At 46.7% G+C, this 24,368-nt stretch overlaps 1 protein-coding gene across 2 annotated transcripts in view; it reads left to right on the top strand.

Moving 5' to 3' along the window:
• PPP2R5A (protein phosphatase 2 regulatory subunit B'alpha) overlaps positions 1 to 23,612 on the top strand; it is an 81,773-nt gene extending 58,161 nt beyond the window's left edge. For both annotated transcript variants that reach the window (XM_073553389.1, XM_073553390.1), the window contains exons 6-13: positions 7,461 to 7,520; positions 8,741 to 8,849; positions 10,546 to 10,599; positions 13,901 to 13,951; positions 14,242 to 14,361; positions 15,216 to 15,343; positions 16,237 to 16,338; positions 19,651 to 23,612. In XM_073553389.1, the coding sequence (XP_073409490.1) occupies positions 7,461 to 7,520; positions 8,741 to 8,849; positions 10,546 to 10,599; positions 13,901 to 13,951; positions 14,242 to 14,361; positions 15,216 to 15,343; positions 16,237 to 16,338; positions 19,651 to 19,777 (751 nt within the window). In that variant the 3' untranslated portion in view covers positions 19,778 to 23,612. The remainder of the gene's footprint in view (positions 1 to 7,460; positions 7,521 to 8,740; positions 8,850 to 10,545; positions 10,600 to 13,900; positions 13,952 to 14,241; positions 14,362 to 15,215; positions 15,344 to 16,236; positions 16,339 to 19,650) is intronic.
• Positions 23,613 to 24,368: the final 756 nt, after the last annotated feature.

Here is a 24,368-nt window from a genome sequence, read left to right as displayed (position 1 = left end):
GTGACAAGCTGTGGACCCTTCTCCCTGCATGGACTCTGGGCGAGTTTTCTAGCCCTGATTCTCTCTATTTGAGAGAAATGTGCAAGTTACACTTGTGTTTGGGGGTAGGGGCGCTGTGCACTGGTGTGCAGTGCTCCCTCTCCCTCCTTTGTTTTTTTCGTTTGTTGTTGTATTCCCTAATTGTTCTGTGGGATGTGATGTGCGTCAGCCGTGTCGCCCAATTCATTGTACTGAGGGATGGTGGAGATTGCCTCTCTCCCTCGGGAGTGGAGTATGTTCCGATTTCTCATTTTTTAGTCTGCTCTTATGGCGATATCACTTAATATTGTAGCGTGGAATGTTAGGGGGCTCGGGGATGCAAATAAGAGATGTGCTATATTTACTAATATGCAGAAATTTCTCCCGGCTATCCTGTGTATGTCTGAGACCCACATGGTGAAAGATAATATTCATTGGCTAAGAAAGGGATGGGTTTCACATGAATATCATTCCACGTACTCGACCCATGCGCGGGGTGTCAGTGTGCTGGTGCACAGGTCCATCCCCTTCTCATGTACTAAATCAGTGGTTGACCCTGGGGGCAGATTTGTATGTTTGCTTTGCACGTTATACGGTATACAATTTATTTTGGTTGCCATATACATCCCCCCGCCCTATTCAGTCGAACCAGTAAAAAGAATCTTGTCTATTTTGGGTTCCTTTCCCCCTGCGCCGACTCTTCTAATAGGAGATTTTAATACATATTTGCATCCCTATTTGGATAAGTTGCATTCGGGAAACATATCAGAGGATGCAGCCTCAACCTCATTTGCTAGAACGTTAGTGGAGCTGGGTATGGTAGATCTTTGGCGTGTCCAAAACCCCACAGCCAGACAGTTTTCCTGCTACTCTAGCTCCCACCACGCTATGTCACGGATAGACCTGGCCATTGGGAATACACTCATGACCCCATATGTACGAGGGGTGGCCTACCTGCCTAGAAGTGTATCTGATCACTCGCCGCTACATGTCACACTTTCATGGGGACACCCCCTCACCCTATCTAGACCTATCTGGAAGCTTAATCCCTTCTGGATCCAGCTTATAGGGGGATCTTTGCATGATGCCATTCTAGAATATTTTCAACTTAATGAGTACTCTGCATCATCACACATAGTCTGGGATTCCATGAAAGCCTATGTCAGGGGCTTATATATTAGAGAAATATGCACACGGAAAAGCCAAAATAGACGCTACACCCAGAGTCTGATCCAGGAGGTGTCTGTTGCGGAGGCTGCGGTGATACTCAACCCGACAGAGGAAACTAAAAAAGCTTTGGAGAAGGCACAGGGGTCGCTCAGGGAAAACCTCATGTCGGCGGCAGCAAATAAACGTTATTTCCTCAAACAAAAATATTTTATAGAGGGGGAGGGAGTAGGACATTTATTGGCCACGGTCATTAGAGCACAGGACGGATCTTCATATATCAATAGGCTAAAAACGGACTCGGGTGGTCCTGTGACAGACAGTGCGGACATAGTGAGTGAGATAAGGAGGTATTATATGCGACTATACACATCAGATTGCAGTCTCACGGAGACTGAGATTGAGCAGTACCTGGATGCGCTCTCTCTCCCTGCATTGGCTGATAGCGATAGGGATTCATTGGATCGGGACATCCTGTTGGAGGAGTTGGAGGAGGCGCTTGGTCAGATGCAAAATGAAAAGGCTCCAGGAATGGATGGCCTGCCTGGCGAGTTTTACAAAACCTATGCACCCTTACTGCTACCTAAGCTACTTAAGGTATTTGAAGAGGCTGAAAGGCAGAGGGTCCTCCCGCCATCTATGAGGGAAGCTTTGATAGTTTTAATATTAAAGCCCGGAAAGGATCCAGAGGTTCCGGATTCATATCGCCCGATTTCCCTATTATCAACAGATGTTAAATTATTGGCCAAGGTACTCGCCAATAGGATGTCCCGAGTTATCTCATCTGTTATACAGAAGGATCAGACGGGATTTATCCCAGGCAGAGCCACATCTATGAACCTTAGGAAACTATACTTGGGGATTCAACATAGTTCTGGGGAGTTGGGGGGAAGAGCAATTTTGTCCTTAGACGCCGCTAAGGCGTTCGATAGTTTGGAGTGGGGTTTTTTGTGGGCGGTACTTCGGAAAATGGGCTTTGGACACAGATTTATAAATTGGGTGAGGCTGTTGTATGGCTCGCCGGTGGCGAAGGTTGGGGCTAATGGCAGGGTCTCTGAGTCTTTTCCTCTTGGGAGAGGTACTAGACAGGGGTGCCCGCTCTCGCCCTTGCTATTTACTACTGCGGTGGAGCCATTGGCAGTTGCAATTCGGAAGTCCAGAGAAATAATGGGATTCAGATGTGGAACTGTGGAGTTGAGGATATCATTGTACGCGGATGATTTACTTCTATATTTAGATAAGGTACATTCCTCGATTTTGCCGGCAATGGAGGTCATTCGAGAATTTGGGCTGAGGTCTGGTCTTCGGATTAATTGGTCCAAATCAGCTTTAATGCCGATAGACCCTCTCCCGGCGGATTTCTCAGATCTGCAGATACCGGTCCCTGTAGTTCGGAGGTTTACGTATCTGGGTATAATTGTTAGTCCTGCCCCGAAGGATTTTCGGGCTCTGAATCTGGAGCCCCTGTTGCAGCGATTTAGAGCAAAAGTACATACTTGGTGTCGCCTGCCGTTGTCGAATATTGGTAGATCTAACTTAATCAAAATGGTAATGATGCCACAATTATTATATTTGATACATAATTCTCCGGTGTGGATCTGTAGGGACTTTTTTGCAAAAATAAATACATTATTCCGGGAATTAATTTGGAAGAAAAAACAGGCTAGGATTCGCTTGGAGATACTGCAGCGAGGGAAGGAGGAGGGAGGATTGGCGGTGCCAAACCCATTCATATACTTTATAGCCTCCCAGATGCAACATCTTAAGGGTTGGGGTAGAGACGGGGCGTGTGACAATGGTGGTGATATTGTGAGGGAAGGATCGGTATGGAAATATCCAGGGTGCCGGTTGGAGGTGGGAAGACGGCAGATAAATGGGGCACGATACCCCACGTTGGCTATGATTTTCAAGGTGTGGGATAGGGGTAAGTCTCTTTTGAAGATAAATGGGCCTACGGAATTGTGGCCATTGTGGCGAAATCCGGATTTGCAAGAGATCAAAAAGCTGGTGGGGTTCAGAAGATGGGAAGATAAAGGGATTTATCTGGTGTCACAAATTTTGCAAAATAATACTCTTAAGAGTTTTGAACAATTGAGAACAGAATTTCACCTCCCGCACGTCTTCTTTTATCAGTACTTACAGCTAAGACATGCATTGGAAAAACAGAGAAGGACAAATCCGGTGATAGTGACACATAATCAAACACTACATATGCTACTTACATCTGAGTCTTCTAGGGGACTTATCTCTGAATTATATAAAAGATTATTACCTGCCCATCTGGAGACATATCCACTGACTGCTGCTAAGAATAAGTGGGAACGGGACGTTGGCCCCCTGACGGAGGACCAGTGGTCCGATATTCTAGAACAGGTCCCTAAAATGGCGGTTTCTGAGTGCCAGCGGCTTTCGCAAATATATCTCATTCACAGGGTATATAAAACACCCAGCTTATTATTTAAAATGGGACTTAGGCCCAATACACAATGTGTAAGGTGTGGGCAGGATGATGCCCACTTGATGCATGTTATGTGGGAGTGCGGGCACATTGGGGATTTCTGGAGGCAGACCCTGGGACTCATAGCCCAAGTATACCATATCACAATACGACCGTCACCTCGTCTATGTTTGTTGAATTTGTGGGAGGAGGGGGTTGACCCGGACTCTGCAGTGGCCCTGGGAATAGCACGCATCCTGTATCAGGCAAGAAAGATACTTGCATATCATTGGTTGGATCCTATGCCACCAACATTGTCAGAGCTTAAAAATAAACTAAATAATGTCATCAGATTGGAAAGGGGGGCTTATTTAAAAAGAAATGCATTAAGAAAGTTTTACAAAATTTGGCAGCCATGGATGGAGTCACCGGGTCTCCCCTCGGGCGCACTGGTACGGGATGCGATGTTGGACCAGTTGCTGTTGTGCTTGCGATGAGGGGATGCTTGGGGGGTGAAAATAAAGTCTAGTGCCCTTTGTGGCGAAGTAGATTTTGAGTGGCGCGGTGGGAGGGAGCTGGGGTGGATTGGACCTGATATCCGTGGGGGGCGGGGGGGGGGGCGAAATATGATGCGGAGTGGCGCGGCTGGCGGGGATGGTTTTCCCGCTGAAATGAGGCACTGATGTATAATTTTGATTTTTGTTTATTTGTGGAGCCATGTTGTTTATAGGCTCAATTTTATGCAAATATCTGTGTTTTGAGATTTCTTCTTTTTATTTATTCTTACACAGGAAGAGTTTTACCCTTTAAATAATATTTGCTCTCAATGTAAATTTTACTAGCTATATAAGATGTCATATTCTTTCTGTATTGATTCCTGAATGTTTAATAAAAAAGATCTGATTCAAAAAAAAAAGATCCCTATCTACATGTGCCCATATTTCCCGGACATCAGAAGTTCCTGCGGTTTGCGATTCTTCACGAACATTACCAGTTCGTCGCGCTTCCTTTCGGGCTCGCCACCGCTCCCAGAGTCTTCACGAAGATTATGGCGGCGTTGATGGCGTTGAGGATCAGAGGTCTCGTTCTTTTTCCGTACCTCGACGATATCCTGATCAAGGCCCCCTCCTTTCAACAGGCCCGCCTAAGTGTGGCGATCGTTCTAGACACCCTGTCCAGTTTTGGGTGGATCGTCAACCGGGAAAAGTCCTGTCTGGTCCCTACTCAACGCCTTGTGTTTCTGGGCCTTCTGTTCGACACTCGTCGGTCAAGGGTATTTCTCCCACAAGACAAGATTCTTTCCCTGCAGCAGGGCGTGCGATCATTACAGATCACACGATTTCCATCCCTCAGGTCAGCCATGAGGGTCCTGGGGAAGATGGTGGCGGCGATAGAGGCAGTTCCCTTTGCCCAATTTCACGCCAGGCCACTCCAGCAGGCCATTTTGTCCAGGTGGAACAGGTCGGCTCTGTCTCTGGATCGTCCGGTTCGCCTTTCCTGCCGGATCAGGCGGTCTCTCAACTGGTGGTTGACGTCTCCCCTCATTCTCTTGGGGCGGTCTTTTCCCGTTCACTGGCAGATTGTCACTACGGACGCCAGCCTCATCGGCTGGGGTGCAGTGTTCCGCAATCACACTGTTCAGGGTCGATGGTCGACTCAGGAATCAGCTCTGCAGATCAATGTCCTAGAGATACGGGCGATCCATCTAGCTCTCGTCCACTGGGAAAGGCGCCTCAAGGGCCTGCCTGTCAGGATTCAGACAGACAATGCCACAGCGGTGGCGTATATCAACTGCCAAGGGGGGACACGGAGTGTCTCAGCCCTGGCGGAAGTGTCCAGAATTCTTCAATGGGCAGAGACCTTTGTTCCAACGATTTCCGCGGTTCACATTCCCGGCGTGGACAACTGGGCCGCCGATTTCCTCAGCCACGAGGGTCTCGCGGCAGGGTAATGGTCCCTACATCCGGAGGTGTTTCATCTGCTCTGCCGTCGGTGGGGAACCCCGGATGTAGACCTCATGGCATCTCGCCTCAACAGGAAAGTACCACAATTCGTGTCCAGGTCTCGGGATCCTCTGGCAGTGGGCGCTGACGCTCTGGCCGTCCCTTGGTCACAGTTTGTGCTCCCCTACCTGTTCCCTCCTCTGCCTCTTCTTCCCAAGTTGTTGAAGAAAATCAAAGCAGAGGGGATTCCAGTCATCCTCATCGCCCCGAATTGGCCCAGAAGGTCTTGATTCGCAGACATTGTCAACCTTCTCGCGGACGCCCCCTGGAAGCTTCCCGACGGGCAGATCTGCTGTCTCAAGGCCCGATTTGCCACCCCAATTCTCGGTCGCTCAATTTAACGGCGTGGCTGTTGAGACCGAGGTTTTGAGACGGGCAGGATTCTCTGATCGGGTAATTCATACCATGATCCGCGCCAGAAAGCCGCCTTCTTCGAAGATCTATTACCGTACTTGGAAAGCCTATTTCTCCTGGTGTGAGGCCAATGACATCGCGCCCTTGGTTTTTTCGCTCCCTTCTATTCTGGCGTTTCTTCAGGCAGGGCTGGATGCGGGGCTTGCTCTCAGTTCCTTGAAGGGTCAAGTTTCGGCACTGTCCATTTTATTTCAGAAAACGCTGGCCTCCCGGCCCCAGGTCAAAACCTTCCTCCAGGGTGTGGCTCACACGGTTCCTCCGTACCGAGCTCCCGTGGATCCTTGGGATCTTAATTTGGTTCTTCAGGTTCTGCAGGGTCCTCCTTTTGAACCTCTCAGGGACGTTTCCCTTTCCCTCCTTTCTTGGAAAGTGGCCTTTCTGGTGACCATTACCTCCATCCGCCGCGTGTCGGAATTAGCGGTACTTTCTTGCCGCTCTCCTTTTTTGGTTCTTCATCAGGACAAGGTAGTTCTGCGGCCTCCGCCCTCTTTTCTTCCGAAGGTGGTATCTTCGTTTCACCTCAATGAGGACATTGTTCTGCCATCCTTCTGCCCGAGCCCAGCTCACCCTCGGGAGCGGTCTTTGGACAAGCTGGACCTAGTCAGGGCATTGAGAGTCTATCTAGCCCGGACGACTTCCTTGCGGAAGTCAGACTCTCTGTTCATCACCCAGCCTCAAAGGCCACTATTGCGCGCTGGATCAGATCGGCAATTTTGGAGGCATACCGGGTCAAGCATCGAGTGGCCCCTCCAGGGATCAGAGCGCACTCTACCCGGGCGGTGGGTGCCTCCTGGGCGGTGCGCCACAGAGCTTCCGCGCTGCAGCTTTGCAATGCTGCAACGTGGTCATCGGTTCACACCTTTGTGAAATTCTACAGGGTCCACACCTACGCTTCGGCGGACGCCAGCCTATGTAGAAGGATTCTGCAGGCTGCGGTGGCGAGTCCACTGGCCTGATGGAAGTTTGTTTCCCACCCCAGGGACTGCTTTGGGACGTCCCATGGTCTCTGTGTCCCCCAATAAGGCGAACGAGAAAACAGGATTTTTTGGGTTGCTTACCGTAAAATCTGTTTCTCGGAGCCTTCATTGGGGGACACAGCACCCTCCCATGTTCTACAACTCCTGTTCTTATGTTTGTCGGTTTGTTACAGTTGAGTTGTTTGTTCTGCTTTCAATCTATTCTGTTACTTCTCCTACTGCTTTCTCACTAACTGAGGAACTTCCTGCCGGTCGATGGGGTGTACACTGCGGAGGAGGAGCTAACCTTTTTTTGTGCATAGTGTCAGCCTCCTAGTGGCAGCAGCATACACCCATGGTCTCTGTGTCCCCCAATGAAGGCTCCGAGAAACAGATTTTACGGTAAGCAACCCAAAAAATCCTGTTTTTTCCAGTAATTTCTTTTTTCTTTTTTTCTTTTTGTAGGTTTATCTATGAAACTGAACATTTTAATGGTGTCGCAGAATTGCTTGAAATATTGGGCAGGTAATGAAATATCACTCTTTTGGTCACACCGACACTTTTAAAATATCTCGGCAGTAAATAAAAATAAATGAAATATTCACTGAGAAGATGTAGACTGAAGCTCAGGGTGCATCCTTGGTGTGGGGACGTAGAAGCGTTGTGGCTAGGGATGAGCTTTCCGATATTGAAATATCGGAAATCAGCCCGATATTTGCAATATCGGAATTCCGATTTCGGATTCCGATATATTTTTTCACATCGGAAATCCCTATTAACTATAAGCATAACCCTTACCCTAACCCTACTAATCCTAACCATAACCCTAACTATCCCTAACCCTTACCCCTAACCCTACTAACTATGAGCATAACCCTAACCGTAAACCCTGACCCTTACCCTAATACTAACCATAACCCCTAACCCTTACCCCTAACCCTACTAACTATAAGCATAACCCTTACCCTAACCCTACTAATCCTAACCATAACCCTAACTAACCCTAACCCTTACCCCTAACCCTACTAACTATAAGCATAACCCTAACCGTAAACCCTAACCCTTACCCTAACCCTTAACCCTAACCCTACTAACCCTTACCCCTAACCCTACTAACTATAAGCATAGCCCTAACCGTAAACCCTGACTCTACTAACCCTATCTACCCCTAACCTTTACCCTAACTCTACTAACCCTTACCCTACTAACCATAAACCCTACCCCAACTAATCCTAACCCAAAGAAAAAACACCGCTGTTAAGAAGATGGCGACCAGTTTTCCTGCTACAGCTTTCGCGCTCTGCATTTTTCTAGCATATTTTTTTTTTTTTTTTGCTCCTCTGCCTCTGCAAACTCCTTCTCCATTATCCTGAGGTGTTTCCCCTCCATTTTATCCATTATATAGCACTGTAGTGGTCATTTTGTAATTCCGTTTTTTTTTCTCCCTTTGACTTGCATTGATATCGGAAATCGGAATTCCAATACGATATCGGGCAATATCGCTCATCCCTAGTTGTGGCCATGTTTAAGCATGAGGAATTTGGAAATTAATCCGATTAGTCACACAGTGAACGAAAACTCTGGGACCAGGCGATTTATTAATCCTTCCCTCCATGTGTTTCCATTTTTACGTCAGATTAGAGGGTGACTTTATTTGCTAAAGATGCTGATTTGTATCCTTATTAGTCAGATATTTTGGCAACTTTTTTAACCCTCGGCTTTTCCTTTCTTTTCCTTTTTTACAGCATCATCAATGGTTTCGCATTACCGTTAAAAGCTGAGCATAAACAGTTCCTGATGAAGGTCCTGATTCCCATGCACACGGCGAGAGGCCTGGCGTTATTCCACGCACAGGTGACACACGGGCGCTGCGATCGTGTCACTCAGTGTCGCAGTATCACCGAGAACTGTGTGTTTTGCCCTTTACGCATTTAAAGGGTTGTTTCAAAAATCGATGGGGTAGGAGGCAACCTATTGATCGCTGGGACTTGTAGTGTACTGAGCTCTGCAGAGGAAGGTGTGCAAGCTCTGCCTCCGCTCCAGTCATTGTCTGATGGAAATGGCCATCAGTTTATTCTGCTTCCTTTGGCAGTCCCATAGAGAATGAATGTGAAAAAAATGTTTCAGCTCACCCCTTAGTATCCTCCGGATAGCAGGAATCACACCGTCGCACGGAGCCGGCCTGGCGGATACAAGTCCAAACACACAGTAATCTCCAGCGACAGTTATAAAAAATATTCCTTTATTTCTTTTCGTTAAAAGAACATGTTACAGGTAGTGGATACCCCAGTGGATTGTAAAAAGTCCAACGCGTCATCATGATTAAGACTCTTTTGAGTTGAAACGCGTTGGATTTTTTACCATCCACTGGGGCATCCACTACCTGTAACATGTTCTTTTAACGAAAAGAAATAAAGGAATATTTTTTATAACTACCTTCCTGCCTGAGATCGCTGGAGATTACTGTGTGTATAGAGAATGAATGGACACGCAGCCCTCCACTCCATTCAAGAGGGAGCGTTCCCAGCGAACAGACCCCCCATCGAACAGTAACTTTTTAATGTTTAATTTACCCTATAGCAGGGGTGAGCAACTTGTCTCTCCACTGTTAGGGTATGTGCACACATTGCAGATTAGTGTGCAGCATTTTCTGCACAAAATTCGCATCTCTTGGCAGAAACCGCAGTGGAAAAGACATGCGGATTTCATGCGGATTCTAATGCGTCTTTGGTGGATGGAGTTGTAAGGCAGTAATGGATCTGGTAATTTCTGCCTCTGGAGGAGAGAGAGAATTTGATGCAAATTCGCACGGAAAAAACTACTGCGTATCCGCATCAAAATCCGCAACGTGTGCACATAGCCTTAAGCTACAAAGTCCATCATTCCTGCCATCAATGCTGGAAGATGTAGTTTTACAACAGCCGGAGTGTTGGAAGTTGCTGATTCCGGGCCTATAGCATCATTGCAGCTCATCATCCCTTCCTGCACTGCCATCAGCTAATCATAAGACCGCCCCTGAGGAGCCGTCTTCTTAGAGTCAGGTTATTCAAGTGGGATCTTTTTTGCCAAGCGAAGCTTTTGGGTTCGTCCACTTTCTTACTGGGAGGCGAGCGCTGGCTTGTGAAGTCACGTGTTCCCCTGTCCTGGCAGGTATAAATAGAAGTCACATCACTTCTGAAACAGATGTGAATGGGGCTAGAACAATCCTTTTAAAGTGTCCAACCGTTTTGGAAAAATTTCTTTGTGTTAGAAAATCGCACAACATTTAGCAGATGAATTGGGGACCCCCAGGGAAAAATATTGCAGAAAATGTTCAAACTGTTTCCCTCCAGTGCCCCCATAGGGCTTTCCATCTGATATACAGACATGGCGAGTGACTCGTGGCCTCCAAATATATAAGGGAAAGTCAATGAAACGGTCTGAATTCAGCAGAACCAATTATTATTATTATTCCACAGTGGATAGATCTGTTGATAGATTTGTTTATGCGAGGAGCGCCCCTTTAAATTAATGATTGCTTATGATATCACCTTTTTTAATGTCTCTACAGCTGGCTTATTGTGTTGTCCAGTTTTTGGAAAAGGATACCACCTTGACCGAACCTGTAAGTATTTTGCTTTATACCCCTTCTTTGTGTGTGCCAGGGTCTTCCTTTTCGGCCATTGTCAGCCCTCTCTGCTTGTGGATGACCAGCATGGCTGCTGTAAAGGCTTATTGTTTTCCATCTTCAGGAACACACAGCTTCCCTGCCTCCGGGCTTCCTGCTTGCCAGGGGAGCTGTACGCTCCTGATCATTGACGTTTCATACGAGCAGCATGGTAGCGCTGCTTGCCCAGAATGTGCGCTCTCTTGTGTTGTGAGCAAAGTCTACATTGCACCTGCAGTGTCTGAGGAGTGAAGGGGCACTGACTGACCTAGAGCAGCACTTACAAGCTCTATATCAAAGTGCTTGTAAATGAAAAAAGTATCTCCATTCTCGAAAACACAAATGACTTTTAATTTAAAAAGTTGCTTGTTTTAGCCATTTATGACGACACCTTTTCAACACCTACAACCTCGTCCTTATTTGCCGTCTCTTCTGTTGTGAATCATTTGTCTCAATGCAAAAAATGTGTTTATTTATTTTGAATTTTAATTAAATCTTTGGAACAATAAGTTGCAGCCGTATCAAATGCAAAAAAAAAAAGCATTCGAACATTTGCATTGAAACCTTACGACGGACGTCGGCATTTTGCATCCCCTGCTGGAGCAATTGGATGTGAATGCCAGAGGTGTCAATGAAGCTGAAAGCCTAGAAATCACGCAGTGCTCTGGAAATTGTAGTAAGCGTGCATCGCCCATATGAGGGGGCGACCACGGAGCGGCACAACGAGCCTAGATTGGAAAGCAGCAGGAGTAATAATAGCCGGGACGTGCATGTGGGTGTGCGGCGTGTTGTGCGATCTGTGCCGTGAAAGGTCTGCGCTATTAAATGGCATAAACGTGAAAAACAAGAATGGAGCAGACATCGGCCACACAGACCCAGTGGCTGAAAGTAGCGAGCAGCGGAATCTAGAAATAATCAAGATCTGTCTTTTGTATGAGATCCACTAATAATGATGGCAGACACTGTCTTGGCAAACAATTGTAAAGAGCACGATTCATCATTTGCACATTGTTTGTTTTTTTTCTCTTTTTTTTTTTCTTATGGAATTCTTTGACTCTGGCATGGGTCTATGGTGATGGCTGTTGTCCAACATTTAACAGTGACTGTGCACTCCTAATTCCCAGGCATGCACGGTGCTGCAGTGAGGTGTACCCCCTCCCTCCCCCAGGCACACACAATGCTGTAGTGAGGTGTACCCCCTCCCTCCCCCAGGCGTGCACGGTGTCGCAGTGAGATGCACCCCCTCCCTCCCCCAGGCACACACGATGCTGTAGTGAGGTGTACCCTCTCCCTCCCCCAGGTGTGCGCGGTGCCGCAGTGAGGTGTACCCCCTCCCTCCCCCAGGCACACACGATGCTGTAGTGAGGTGTACCCTCTCCCTCCCCCAGGCGTGCGCGGTGCCGCAGTGAGGTGCACCCCCTCCTTCCGGCACACACGATGCTGTAGTGAGTTGTACCCCCTCCCTCCCCCAGGCGTGCACGGTGTCGCAGTGAGATGCACCCCCTCCCTCCCCCAGGCACACACAATGCTATAGTGAGGTGTACCCCCTCCCTCCCCCAGGCGTGCACGGTGCCGCAGTGAGGTGTACCCCCTCCCTCCCCCAGGCACACACGATGCTGTAGTGAGGTGTACCCTCTCCCTCCCCCAGGCGTGCACGGTGCCGCAGTGAGGTGTACCCCCTCCCTCCCCCAGGCACACACAATGCTGTAGTGAGGTGTACCCCCTCCCTCCCCCAGGCGTGCACGGTGTCGCAGTGAGATGCACCCCCCTCCTTCCCCCAGGCACACACAATGCTGTAGTGAGGTGTACCCCCTCTCTTCCCCCAGGCGTGCACGGTGCTGCAGTGAGGTGTACCCCCTCCCTCCCCCAGGCGTGCACGGTGCCGCAGTGAGGTGTACCCCCTCCCTCCCCCAGGCACACACGATGCCGCAATGAGGTGTACCCCCTCTCTTCCCCCAGGCGTGCACGGTGCTGCAGTGAGGTGCACCCCCTCCCTCCCCAAGGCGCGCACAATGCCGTAGTAAGGTGTACCCCCTCCCTCCCCCAGGTGTGCACGGTGCCGCAGGGAGGTGTACCCCCCTTACTCCCCCAGGCTCGCACGGTGCCGCAGTGAGGTGCACCCCCTCCCTCCCCCCAGGTGCGCACGGTGCCGTAGTGAGGTGTACCCCCCCCCCCCCCCCAGGCGCACACTGTGCCGCAGTGTGGTGTACCCTCTCCCTCCCCAGGAGCGCACGGTGCCGCAGTGTGGTGTACCCTCTCCCTCCCCCAGGCGCGCACGGTGCCGCAGTGTGGTGTACCCTCTCCCTCCACCAGGTGTGCACAGTGCAGTGAAGGTAAAGTAAATTTTCTTGCAGTGTATATAAATGGAGAAAGTACAAAGCAGCAGCACATGTAATAGCAGGAGAAGGGGAATGTCAGATGAGCTGAAAATGAGGGATGGAAGATCACACTAGAGGACTCTTCAGGATAGTGGCACCGCCCACGTGACGCTTTAAAAAGCTGATTATTTAAAACCACCTATTCCGATTACAGTTAGTGTGGTGATGGTGGTCTACCGGCCTCAAATCAAGGGACCACTTCCCCTTTCAAACAGTTATTTGCCTGTAGCTACCACTAGAGGGAGTTGGTCATACTGGTCTACATGGAAGTGTGTAGTGAGCTCCCCCTAGTGGTGGCTGTGGAGGGAACGTTGTTTACACCAATGTCTGTAGGTGTAAGCCATCCCCAGTAATGGTGTATTCAGAGATTAATCAGACAATTCTGGACCCTAAACAGTAAGGTGTTAAATAATGAATCTATAAAACTGGGTATTCCCAAACTAGACATTCAATGTCTGATAGATGTGGCTCACTTACCTGACCCCGAAAGAAATGCAGCACCAATAGCACATTTAATGGTTGCATCAATGAAAAAAAGTCAATGCTGATAAAATCGTGGAGATATTAGTGGACACATAAGCTTACCTCCAGCAACTAGTGCCAGGCAGCTGCTGTAAAGTCTGATAATATAATGGGATGCATCGATATGAGACTCCATGAACATGAGAGCAAAATCAGTCACTGGTGGCATTCACTTATCTTGTCTTGGAAATACCTATTTTGGCCAATATAGTGAAGGGATCCTGGAAGGGATTCTGGGGGGCGGTCGCCATCTTGGATCAGCTAACGCACGGCTATAATGCACAAGGCAGGACGGCTCGAGAGCGCAGGTCATGATGGGCACGTGACGACCATTTCTATTTCTGCTTGTTTTATTGCAGGTTATTAGGGGATTGTTGAAGTTTTGGCCCAAAACCTGTAGCCAGAAAGAGGTAAGTAGCAGTTTTCTATTCTTAATGGATAAAAAAAAATAATGTCTTGCACATCTGGCAAGCGTCTAAGCGTGCCATGAGAAGAGAAGGCTGCTGGTTTCGTTGGGTCTTCTTAAAGGGAATGTCATTTCATCTGCAGGACCGACCCTAAGTGTAAGCCAATAATACTGTAAAATCATTTTGACATTTGCATGTTGTATGATTTTTTTTCTTTCTTCCTTTTGCTATCATTTAGGTGAGAGGACGATGTCTCCTTTTATTTAGCAGCTGTGCTTTGTGCTTTATTACAGGTGATGTTCTTGGGTGAAATAGAGGAAATCTTGGACGTCATCGAGCCGACGCAGTTTAAAAAAATTCAAGAACCGTTATTTAAGCAAATATCGAGATGCGTGTCCAGCTCTCACTTTCAGGTGGGCGATTCGGCGTCTCCATATTTTGTGTTATATTGTGTAGTCACATCCCATGGATCAGGTGATGGATAAAAGCCAGATGTTGCACCGGCGCCTCCACCATGTTCCATTCATTGCACTGGTGGCCTGTTCTCTTCAGAATGCACCTAATCACTCTTAGGCCTATTTACATGGCAAGACTGTTGCCCAAGCGACCATCCATCGACTACAAGGTGCACGTTTATGGTGCGTCTGCATGGGCCGAGAAAACTGCATCGCGACAGAACGATCATTAAAGGGTTTTCTCTGGTGCTTTATGGGGGCACATGTTGCTCTGCAGAGACGTGTGCCAGAAAGCCCAGTGCTGTCATCAGCATTCTCGGGATTGGTGGGGGTCCGACAACTGGGACCCCCACCAGTTATGGATGGGAAATAACTTTTCAATATGGGGGTGGGGCATTTAATTTCATTGTGCATGTTGTCGGCAGCACATTCCCTTATTATATGGGAAGATGTGCTGCTGAAAATGGATGGTTCATGCTGCAAAATCAAAATCAATCAGCACATCTTTTTACCTGCTTACAGGTGGCATGTTTACACGGGCTGATGCACGGGAACGAGTGCTCATATGCCCACTTTTACCAACGGTTGCGTGGCGGCATGTGTATATACTGTATGCGTCCATCATGTGTCAGGAGCTTACCCGCACTTTTACTAAACGTAAAGTGGCGCAATGCGAGCAGACACTACAAGTCCCAGCATGTTGTGGCAGCCCATGACATACTGGGAGTTGTAGTCTCGGTGGTAGAGCTCAGGATGCGGACTGTCTTGGTGGAGTGATACGTGCTGACCGTTACACCCTGGTTCTCATGCAGGTGGCCGAGCGAGCCCTCTACTTCTGGAACAACGAGTATATCCTCAGCCTGATCGAGGAGAACATTGAGAAGGTTCTGCCCATCATGTTTGGTAGCTTGTACAAAATCTCCAAAGAACACTGGAACCCGTGAGTATAGAGAAATGTCTTGTAGCGTCTAGTGATGAGCGAGTATACTTGGGTTTTCCCGAGCATGCTCGGGTGATCTCCGAGTATTTTGGCGTGCTCGTAGATTGCTTTCATCGTCTCATCTGCATGATTTGCGACTTGTAGACAGGCTGAATACATGTGGGAATTCCCTAACAAGCAGGCATTCCACACATGTATTCAGCCTGTCCAGCAGCCGCAAATCATGCAGATGAGACGACGAAAACTAAATCTCCGAGCACGCCAAAATACTCGGAGGACACCAGAGCAACGAGTATACTCGCTCATCACTAGTAGCGTCCCATCTTGTAAGGGTAGTCGGATGAGTCGGTGGAAAAGCAAAGACTGAGAGAACCATAGGGCAGATCTACACCTGATCTAGAGAAGAAAAACGTGATCTAATTCCCATCACTGCGGATAAGGGGAGGTGTGGGGACAAATTAATGACCGTTTCCTAGAGCTACCGGCAGAGTTGTGAGTTCAGCTCTGAGGTTTAGTAGAGCTTGTAAGTCAGGATAAGTGACGCAAGGCATCTGCTATTAGGGGTATTTGATCATATCCACAAATGTCTGATAGTTGAGGGTCCCACCAGTCCCATATAACCACCTCCAAGTAGAGAATGGCTGCAGAGGTGGGCGTGCACGACTCCATATACTACTATGGGAGTCATGGAGTCCGGTTGTCCTCGGTTTCCAGTTGGGTGCTGGGTTTGGACCCACATCTATCACACATTCATGTCTAATCTCTATAGGGGGCTTTCTACATCATACCATCTAAATATCCAACATCCAAAATAATTATCACCAAATGTGATCGTCCGTATCACCGTCTGATGGGGGTGACGCTGACTGCCTCTTATTTTATATCCCCTTCAGGACAATTGTCGCCCTGGTATACAACGTGCTGAAAACATTAATGGAAATGAACGGGAAACTCTTTGATGAGCTTACAGGCTCCTATAAAGCAGAACGTCAAAGGTACAATTTATACATTAATGTTCTGCAGCTTCTCTTTGTGAAAGGCGCAATTTATTGTTTTTAGTGACCGGCTAATAATCCGTTTTACATTGCTTACCTTAACACAGTAATACAACTATGAGATGTATTTATTCTCACGTGGACAGAATTGTTGGTACCCTTTGGTAAAGTAAATAAAACCCACGAAAGTAATTTTCAATTTACATTTATTGAATATCAACCAATGAAGATCAGACTTTGCTTGGAATTGTCATTCTACAGAAAAATTAAACCAAACTAATAACAATGGCCTGAGCAAAAATGCTTTCCCTAGAGAAGACTGAAAATAACTTGTACTCTAAGGACATGTTAAACTAAGGTGTGTCCTTCCTGTAAATCGCGTATTTCAAAGGTGAAAAGTAGTCACTGTGCTGTTTGGGATCATGGTGTGTATTACACTGATCATGGACCAAAGAAAACTAAGGAGAGAGTTGTCTCAGGAGATTATAAAGAAAATTATAGACAAACATGTTAAAGGTAAGGGCCATAAGACAATCTCCGAGCAGCCTAATGTTCCTACTACTATAGTTGCACGTACAGTGGGGAAAAAAAGTATTTAGTCAGTCAGCAATAGTGCAAGTTCCACCACTTAAAAAGATGAGAGGCGTCTGTAATTTACATCATAGGTATACCTCAACTATGGGAGACAAACTGAGAAAAAAAAATCCAGAAAATCACATTGTCTGTTTTTTTTTCATTTTATTTGCATATGGAAAATAAGTATTTGGTCAGAAACAAAATTTCATCTCAATACTTTGTGATATATCCTTTGTTGGCAATGACAGAGGTCAAACGTTTTCTGTAAGTCTTCACAAGGTTGCCACACACTGTTGTTGGTATGTTGGCCCATTCCTCCATGCAGATCTCCTCTAGAGCAGTGATGTTTTTGGCTTTTCGCTTGGCAACACGGACTTTCAACTCCCTCCAAAGGTTTTCTATAGGGTTGAGATCTGGAGACTGGCTAGGCCACTCCAGGACCTTGAAATGCTTCTTACGAAGCCACTCCTTCGTTGCCCTGGCGGTGTGCTTTGGATCATTGTCATGTTGAAAGACCCAGCCACGTTTCATCTTCAATGCCCTTGCTGATGGAAGGAGGTTTGCACTCAAAATCTCACGATACATGGCCCCATTCATTCTTTCATGTACCCGGATCAGTCGTCCTGGCCCCTTTGCAGAGAAACAGCCCCAAAGCATGATGTTTCCACCACCATGCTTTACAGTAGGTATGGTGTTTGATGGATGCAACTCAGTATTCTTTTTCCTCCAAACACGACAAGTTGTGTTTCTGCCAAACAGTTCCAGTTTGGTTTCATCAGACCATAGGACATTCTCCCAAAACTCCTCTGGATCATCCAAATGCTCTCTAGCAAACTTCAGACGGGCCCGGACATGTACAGGCTTAAGCAGTGGGACACGTCTGGCACTGCAGGATCTGAGTCCATGGTGGCGTAGTGTGTTACTTATGGTAGGCCTTGTTACATTGGTCCCAGCTCTCTGCAGTTCATTCACTAGGTCCCCCCGCGTGGTTCTGGGATTTTTGCTCACCGTTCTTGTGATCATTCTGACCCCACGGGGTGGGATTTTGCGTGGAGCACCAGATCGAGGGAGATTATCAGTGGTCTTGTATGTCTTCCATTTTCTAATTATTGCTCCCACAGTTGATTTCTTCACTCCAAGCTGGTTGGCTATTGCAGATTCAGTCTTCCCAGCCTGGTGCAGGGCTACAATTTTGTTTCTGGTGTCCTTTGACAGCTCTTTGGTCTTCACCATAGTGGAGTTTGGAGTCAGACTGTTTGAGGGTGTGCACAAGTGTCTTTTTATACTGATAACAAGCTTAAACAGGTCCATTACTACAGGTAATGAGTGGAGGAAAGAGGAGACTCTTAAAGAAGAAGTTACAGGTCTGTGAGAGCCAGAAATCTTGATTGCTTGTTTCTGACCAAATACTTATTTTCCACCATAATATGCAAATTAAATGAAAAAAAAAACAGACAATGTGATTTTCTGGATTTTTTTTTCTCAGTTTGTCTCCCATAGTTGAGGTCTACCTATGATGTAAATTACAGACGCCTCTCATCTTTTTAAGTGGTGGAACTTGCACTATTGCTGACTGACTAAATACTTTTTTTCCCCACTGTATATGGGGCTGTAGCCGACCTCCCAAGACACGGCCGCAAGAGGAAAACTGATGACAAAATGAAGAGACGGAAAATAGAATTGATAACCAAAGAGCCCAGAACAACTTCCAGGGAGACTGGAGGTGACCAAGAGCAAGGTCCATCTGTATGTGATCGCACCATCCATCAACGTCTTGGCCACAGTGGGCTTGATGGAAGATGACCGAAGAGGAAACCACTGTTGAAAGAAAATCGTAAAAAAGCGAGACTGGAAATTGCCCAAATTCATATTGACAAGCCATAAAGCTTCTGGGAGAACGTCCTTTGGACAGAGGAGATGACACTGGAGCTTTTTGGCATCACATCAGTTCTATGTTTCCAGAATCAAAAATGAATCCTACAAAGGAAAGAACCTTGTACCTTCTGTGAACATGGAGGAGGCTCAGGATGTTTCCTGCATTTTGCACAGGGGTTTTTAATCTGTGCAGGGTGCAATAAAATCTCAGTACTATCAAGGCATTCTGGAGCCAAATGTGCTGCCGAGTGTCGGAAAGCTCGGACTGAGTCGCATGTCAAGGATCCTCCAGTAGGATGATGACCCAAAACCACAGCTAAAACATCCAAGAATGGCTGAGAGCAAAGCGTTGGATCAAAATCCTACTGAGCATCTGTGGAAGGAGCTGAGAACTGCCGTCCGGTGAAGATGTCTTCACACCTGAGACACAAGGAGCAGTTTGATCACGAGGAGTCGGCCAAGAAACCTGTGGACTGAGGCAGAGGTCTCATTGAGAGTCACAGGAATCATTTGTTTGCATCGATTGTCTAAGAAAGGTCGTGCAACAAAATATGAAGCTGAAGGTACCAACAGTCTTGTCCATGAATGTTTGTATATGTCCTAGGGGTGGATATGGGGGCTCCGTGTCCTAGGGGTGGATATGGGGGCTCCGTGTCCTAGGGGTGGATATGGGGGCTCCGTGTCCTAGGGGTGGATATGGGGGCTCCGTGTCCTAGGGGTGGATATGGGGGCTCCGTGTCCTAGGGGTGGATATGGGGGCTCCGTGTCCTGGCGATGGATACGGAGGGGGGCTCTGTAGTCCTAGGAATGGGTGATAAGTTGCAATTAAAATAATTACAAAATGTATTGTTCGTTGTGCAGGGAGAAGAAGAAGGAGCTGGAGCGGGAGGAGTTGTGGAGAAGGCTGGATGACCTGCAGCTGAAGAAGGCCCTGGCAGAGCAGCAGAACAATGCTTTCAATGTACAGAATAATACAAGTGCCAAATAGACCACATGACGTCGACCTCTGCCCCATAGGCATACTTTTGTATATTTTTTTTCAGTTTTTTTTTGTTGTTTTCCCCTTAAATTGTAAAATAAAAGCCAATTTTTTTTTTTTTTTTTCTTTTCTCCCAATCCTGAGAATTGCTCGGCTGCAAGAGGGGGGCCAGCGATACATTGCGGGGCAACTTGTTGCTGAGCTCTCGGACAGCGGGCGCCATACCAGCTCTATGTTACAGCAATGATTATGGGGGGGAGGAGAATATTACATTTTTTTTTTTATTTTATAACCTTTCATCTGAGTGCGGTAATTCTGGGGGTGGTGAGAATTATGACTTGAATTCTTTAATATTATATATATATATATATATATATATATATTTTTTGATTGTGTTGCACATAGGTGTATTAGTCTGCTATGTACATTTTTTTTTTTCTTGGCATTTTTACATGTGTCTATCTCTGTTTGGACGTTCTTTAATGCGCACCTGTCGCTAATGTATGGACAGAAAAAAGGTATCCATGAAAAATGCAGCTGGGAATTGGTGCCGTGACTTGAATTATGGTCATAGATGAAATTTATCCCCATGCCTGGAGCTCGTCATTGTCACTATAGCTCCTGGCACTACTGACGGTACTCTTTCTTAACTAAACGGCCCGTAAAAAGCAATTTATTTTTTTTTTTTTTTCGATGGTCGCTTCTTTGCCGTCTCCTCCCGGGGTTAAGAGAGGGACATGGAGGAGCCTTGCCATTCACCTACGTTGTAGTGGTCACCTATGCAAATCATTCCAATGAGTATTAGACAATGTAGAGTGAGTGGCAAGGAAGTGTTAGTGACGTGGATGTCTGTGCCGCTGTCGGCCATGTCTTCCCATAACGAGACAATAGCTTTATAAGAACGTCTGTGTGAGCCGGAGATCAGCGGTGCAAAGCTTCAGATCTCCTTTGAATCACAAGAAAAGCTCCTAAGCCTGGGGCATAACATGCCCTATTATCTGAGGACCTCTCATAGTAAGGACTACCTTTTTTTTTTTTTTTAAACCTAAAGTAGTTGTCCTGGACTTGAACAATATGGCCGCTTTCTTCGTAAAAGGTCGCCTCCACTCGTGTCTGGTTTTGCATCTTAACTCCTTTTAGAAGCAAATGAAATTTTATTGCAATGCCACCTGCGACCTTTGGACAGGTGTGGTGCCTGTTTATGGAAGACAGCAGCCAGATTTTTTTTTTTTTTTTTCTTAAATCCTGTCCGCCCTGCTGAGATCTACCACTATTCTACAATGTAGAGAAAGAGAGGGAGAGATACATTCCGTCATCTGGATTACAATGTGAACGACGCCCTGCTGAGCACGGTCCGTGTTACGATGACTTTTATTTCTGTGGTCTGTTCTGTTCTTTCCAAAGCTCGGGGTCCATTAAACACTACTACCTGTGTGCCAGACGTGAGCAATGCTGCGTCCGGCTTATGTAGGGATCAGTGAGTAATCATTTACAAGGACTAGTGAGGCCAAACCATGCACGGTCTATGCGAGGGGGAAAAAAAGCGGAAAAAAAAACCTTCCCTAGTGATATGAATACTGGCTAAGGGCCCATTTACTCAATGCAGTAATGGGCACAATGGAAGTTTGTAACCAATCATTGCCTTGTGTGAAAGAAAGAAAAGTCAGCTGATCACACGAGCAAATACTGGTCAATAGATCACATCTTTTACTTGGCGATAAAAATTGTGGTTGTCAATAACACATTCTCCATGTGCTGCCAATAATGATGAAACCGATCGCTCGCTTGATCATTTGTATAATGTGTGATCGATCACTCGATCATTCGTATAGTATTTGATCGCTCGCTCGAACATCCGCATAATGGGCGATCGCTCACTCGATCATCCCCATAATAATGGGCGATCGCTCACTCGATCATCCCCATAATAATGGGCGATCGCTCACTCGATCATCCCCATAATAATGGGCGATCGCTCACTCGATCATCCCCATAATAATGGGCGATCGCTCACTCGATCATCCCCATAATAATGGGCGGTCGCTCACTCGATCATCCCCATAATAATGGGCGGTCGCTCACTCGATCATCCCCATAATAATGGGCGGTCGCTCACTCGATCATCCCCATAATAATGGGCGATCGCTCACTCGATCATCCCCCATAATAATGGGCGGTCGCTCACTCGATCATCCCCATAATAATGGGCGGTCGCTCACTCGATCATCCCCATAATAATGGGCGGTCGCTCACTCGATCATCCCCATAATAATGGGCGGTCGCTCACTCGATCATCCCCATAATAATGGGCGGTCGCTCACTCGATCATCCCCATAATAATGGGCGGTCGCTCACCACTCACTCGATCATCCCCATAATAATGGGCGGTCGCTCACCACTCACTCGATCATCCCCATAATAATGTGCGATCGCTCGCTCGATCATCCCCATAATAATGGGCGGTCGCTCGCTCGATCATCCCCATGATAATGGGCGGTCACTCGCTCGATCATCCCCATAATAATGTGCGATCCCTCGCTCGATCATCCCCATAATAATGTGCGGTCCCTCGCTCGATCATCCCCATAATAATGGGCGGTAGCTCCCTCGATCATCCCCATAATAATGGGCGGTCGCTCACTCGATCATCCCCATAATTATGGGCGGTCGCTCACTCGATCATCCCCATAATAACCTCAATAACCAGAATGTGATAATTAATCATGCGGATGATCGAGTGTTCATTTGCTACTGATGGTGAAGCAAAAGAGCACTTATCTGCCCCTTGTGAATGGGCCTTTACTCAGTTGTGGCTAAACGGGTGAGCGTCAGACATATCCCCAGACCAAAGTTTTTGGAAAAAGTCCTACCCTGTCCACTCTCTTCCAACCCAGATACTTGAGAGTATCCGATACCCGCCCCTATAGATCCGCTAAGACTAGGCTTACCCCCTATGGCCGTATACTTCAGTATTCATCATTCTAAACCCCAGCCATGACTGCTGTATACACCTCTACAAAAATACTGATTCCTCCCCACCAGGGACCTGCAATAACTAAAACCTTAATTCAGGGAGATTTATTTTCAGGTAACGGCTACTTTTAATGTAAAAAAAATAAAGAATATAAAAAATTATGTCTAAGAGGAAGTTTCATCGGACTGAATACAGGGGTGTTTGGGGTATTTGTAGTTTTTGGATTAGAATTTTTTTTTATTCCATTTTTTTTTTTAAATAAATAAAATTCTATTTATCTTATTTTTAAAGAGCTCTTAAGAACCAGAAATGAAGGATTCCATCCATTTCCCCAGGTTTTTGTCTCTGGATGACTATTTTCATACTAGAATGATATATTCAATGACGAATACAGTATATTATATATTTCTATTTTTTAAATCTTCATGTAACATTTTCCTGATAAATAAAAAAACAGAATTTATATTAGATAAAGCTTTAGCGTCTACGATCGTACCCAGTCGGATAACCTGCGATGGCAGCAGAACCTGTTTGCCGTTTCTTAACTTTTGGACCGAAACGCGTTGAGGCAAAGCGCGCGGCGTCTCGTGATGAGGTATTGGAATGTGAATCTTGGAATTCTCCTGCTGTACAATGATTACTGTCTGTCCTCCATCTTGTAGGCTTTAGATAATGATGATGCCTTGTATTATGTAACAGAAACGCAGTATTTCTCAAGTATAAAACTGAATGCATTGAACGACCTTCTCTTGTATTTCTCTAGAAGTTCCATTCCAATCACTCGCGGTTATGTGGAATTCTGTTTTGTAAATTTTAAAGGCAGTCACCCGGGGGAACATCATTTAATAAAACTCTCTATGTTTGTAAATAGTGCGGTGTGTTATCCATCATATTCTCTATGCGCAAAAGAATGTGCCCCCCTCCACATTACACCCACAGAAGCTTTTCTCGCCTCCCATTCTACATCCATAGCCGTTACTATGGAGTCTTTGCAGGCGCAACAGCTCCCACTCTTTTACAAGATTTTGAAAGTTTGTTGCATTTTTTTTTTTTTTTTTTGCCCCTTCAACCACACAAGCATTTGTGAGGTCATAGCCCGATATTGGGCTCACAATCTCTGGTCTGCTTCATCCCAAAGGTGTTGGATGTGGTTGAGGTCCGGGTTTTGTGCGGCCGGTCATGTACTTCCACCATATTTCTCCAACCAGGTCTATGTGGACCTTTTGCCCTGGACACAGTCATGAGGAACAGAAAAGGGCTTTACTCAAACTGTTCCCACCCACAATTTTCCAGCAGTGACTGCTTTACACCACCCCATCCGACACTCGGCATTGAGCTTGGTGATGTAAAGCTGCATACAGCTGCTTGGCCACAAAGCTCCTAGAGGGGGTGCAGTGTTTATGCTGACATTACAAGAGGGGATCTGGACTCTGCAGTTATGGAGTCAGCAGAGTGTTGGTGACATTTCTGCCCTCTGCTCTGTAGCGTTATGGGGCCTCCACTTCGTGGCTGAGTTGCTGTGATTCCTTCCACTTATCAGTTATCACTCACAGGTGATGAAGGAAGACTTAGGAGGAAGAAATGTTACCCCGGTGGCTCCTATTTGTCACATGTGGGGGGGGGGGG

The sequence above is a fragment of the Dendrobates tinctorius genome, unplaced genomic scaffold, assembly GCF_039654945.1.
Source record: "Dendrobates tinctorius isolate UK_male_01 unplaced genomic scaffold, ASM3965494v1 ptg000201l, whole genome shotgun sequence".
NCBI classification, from domain to species: domain Eukaryota; kingdom Metazoa; phylum Chordata; class Amphibia; order Anura; family Dendrobatidae; genus Dendrobates; species Dendrobates tinctorius.
The sequence above is the reverse complement of the archived record's forward strand: the minus strand, read 5'-3'. Positions and strand labels throughout refer to the sequence as shown.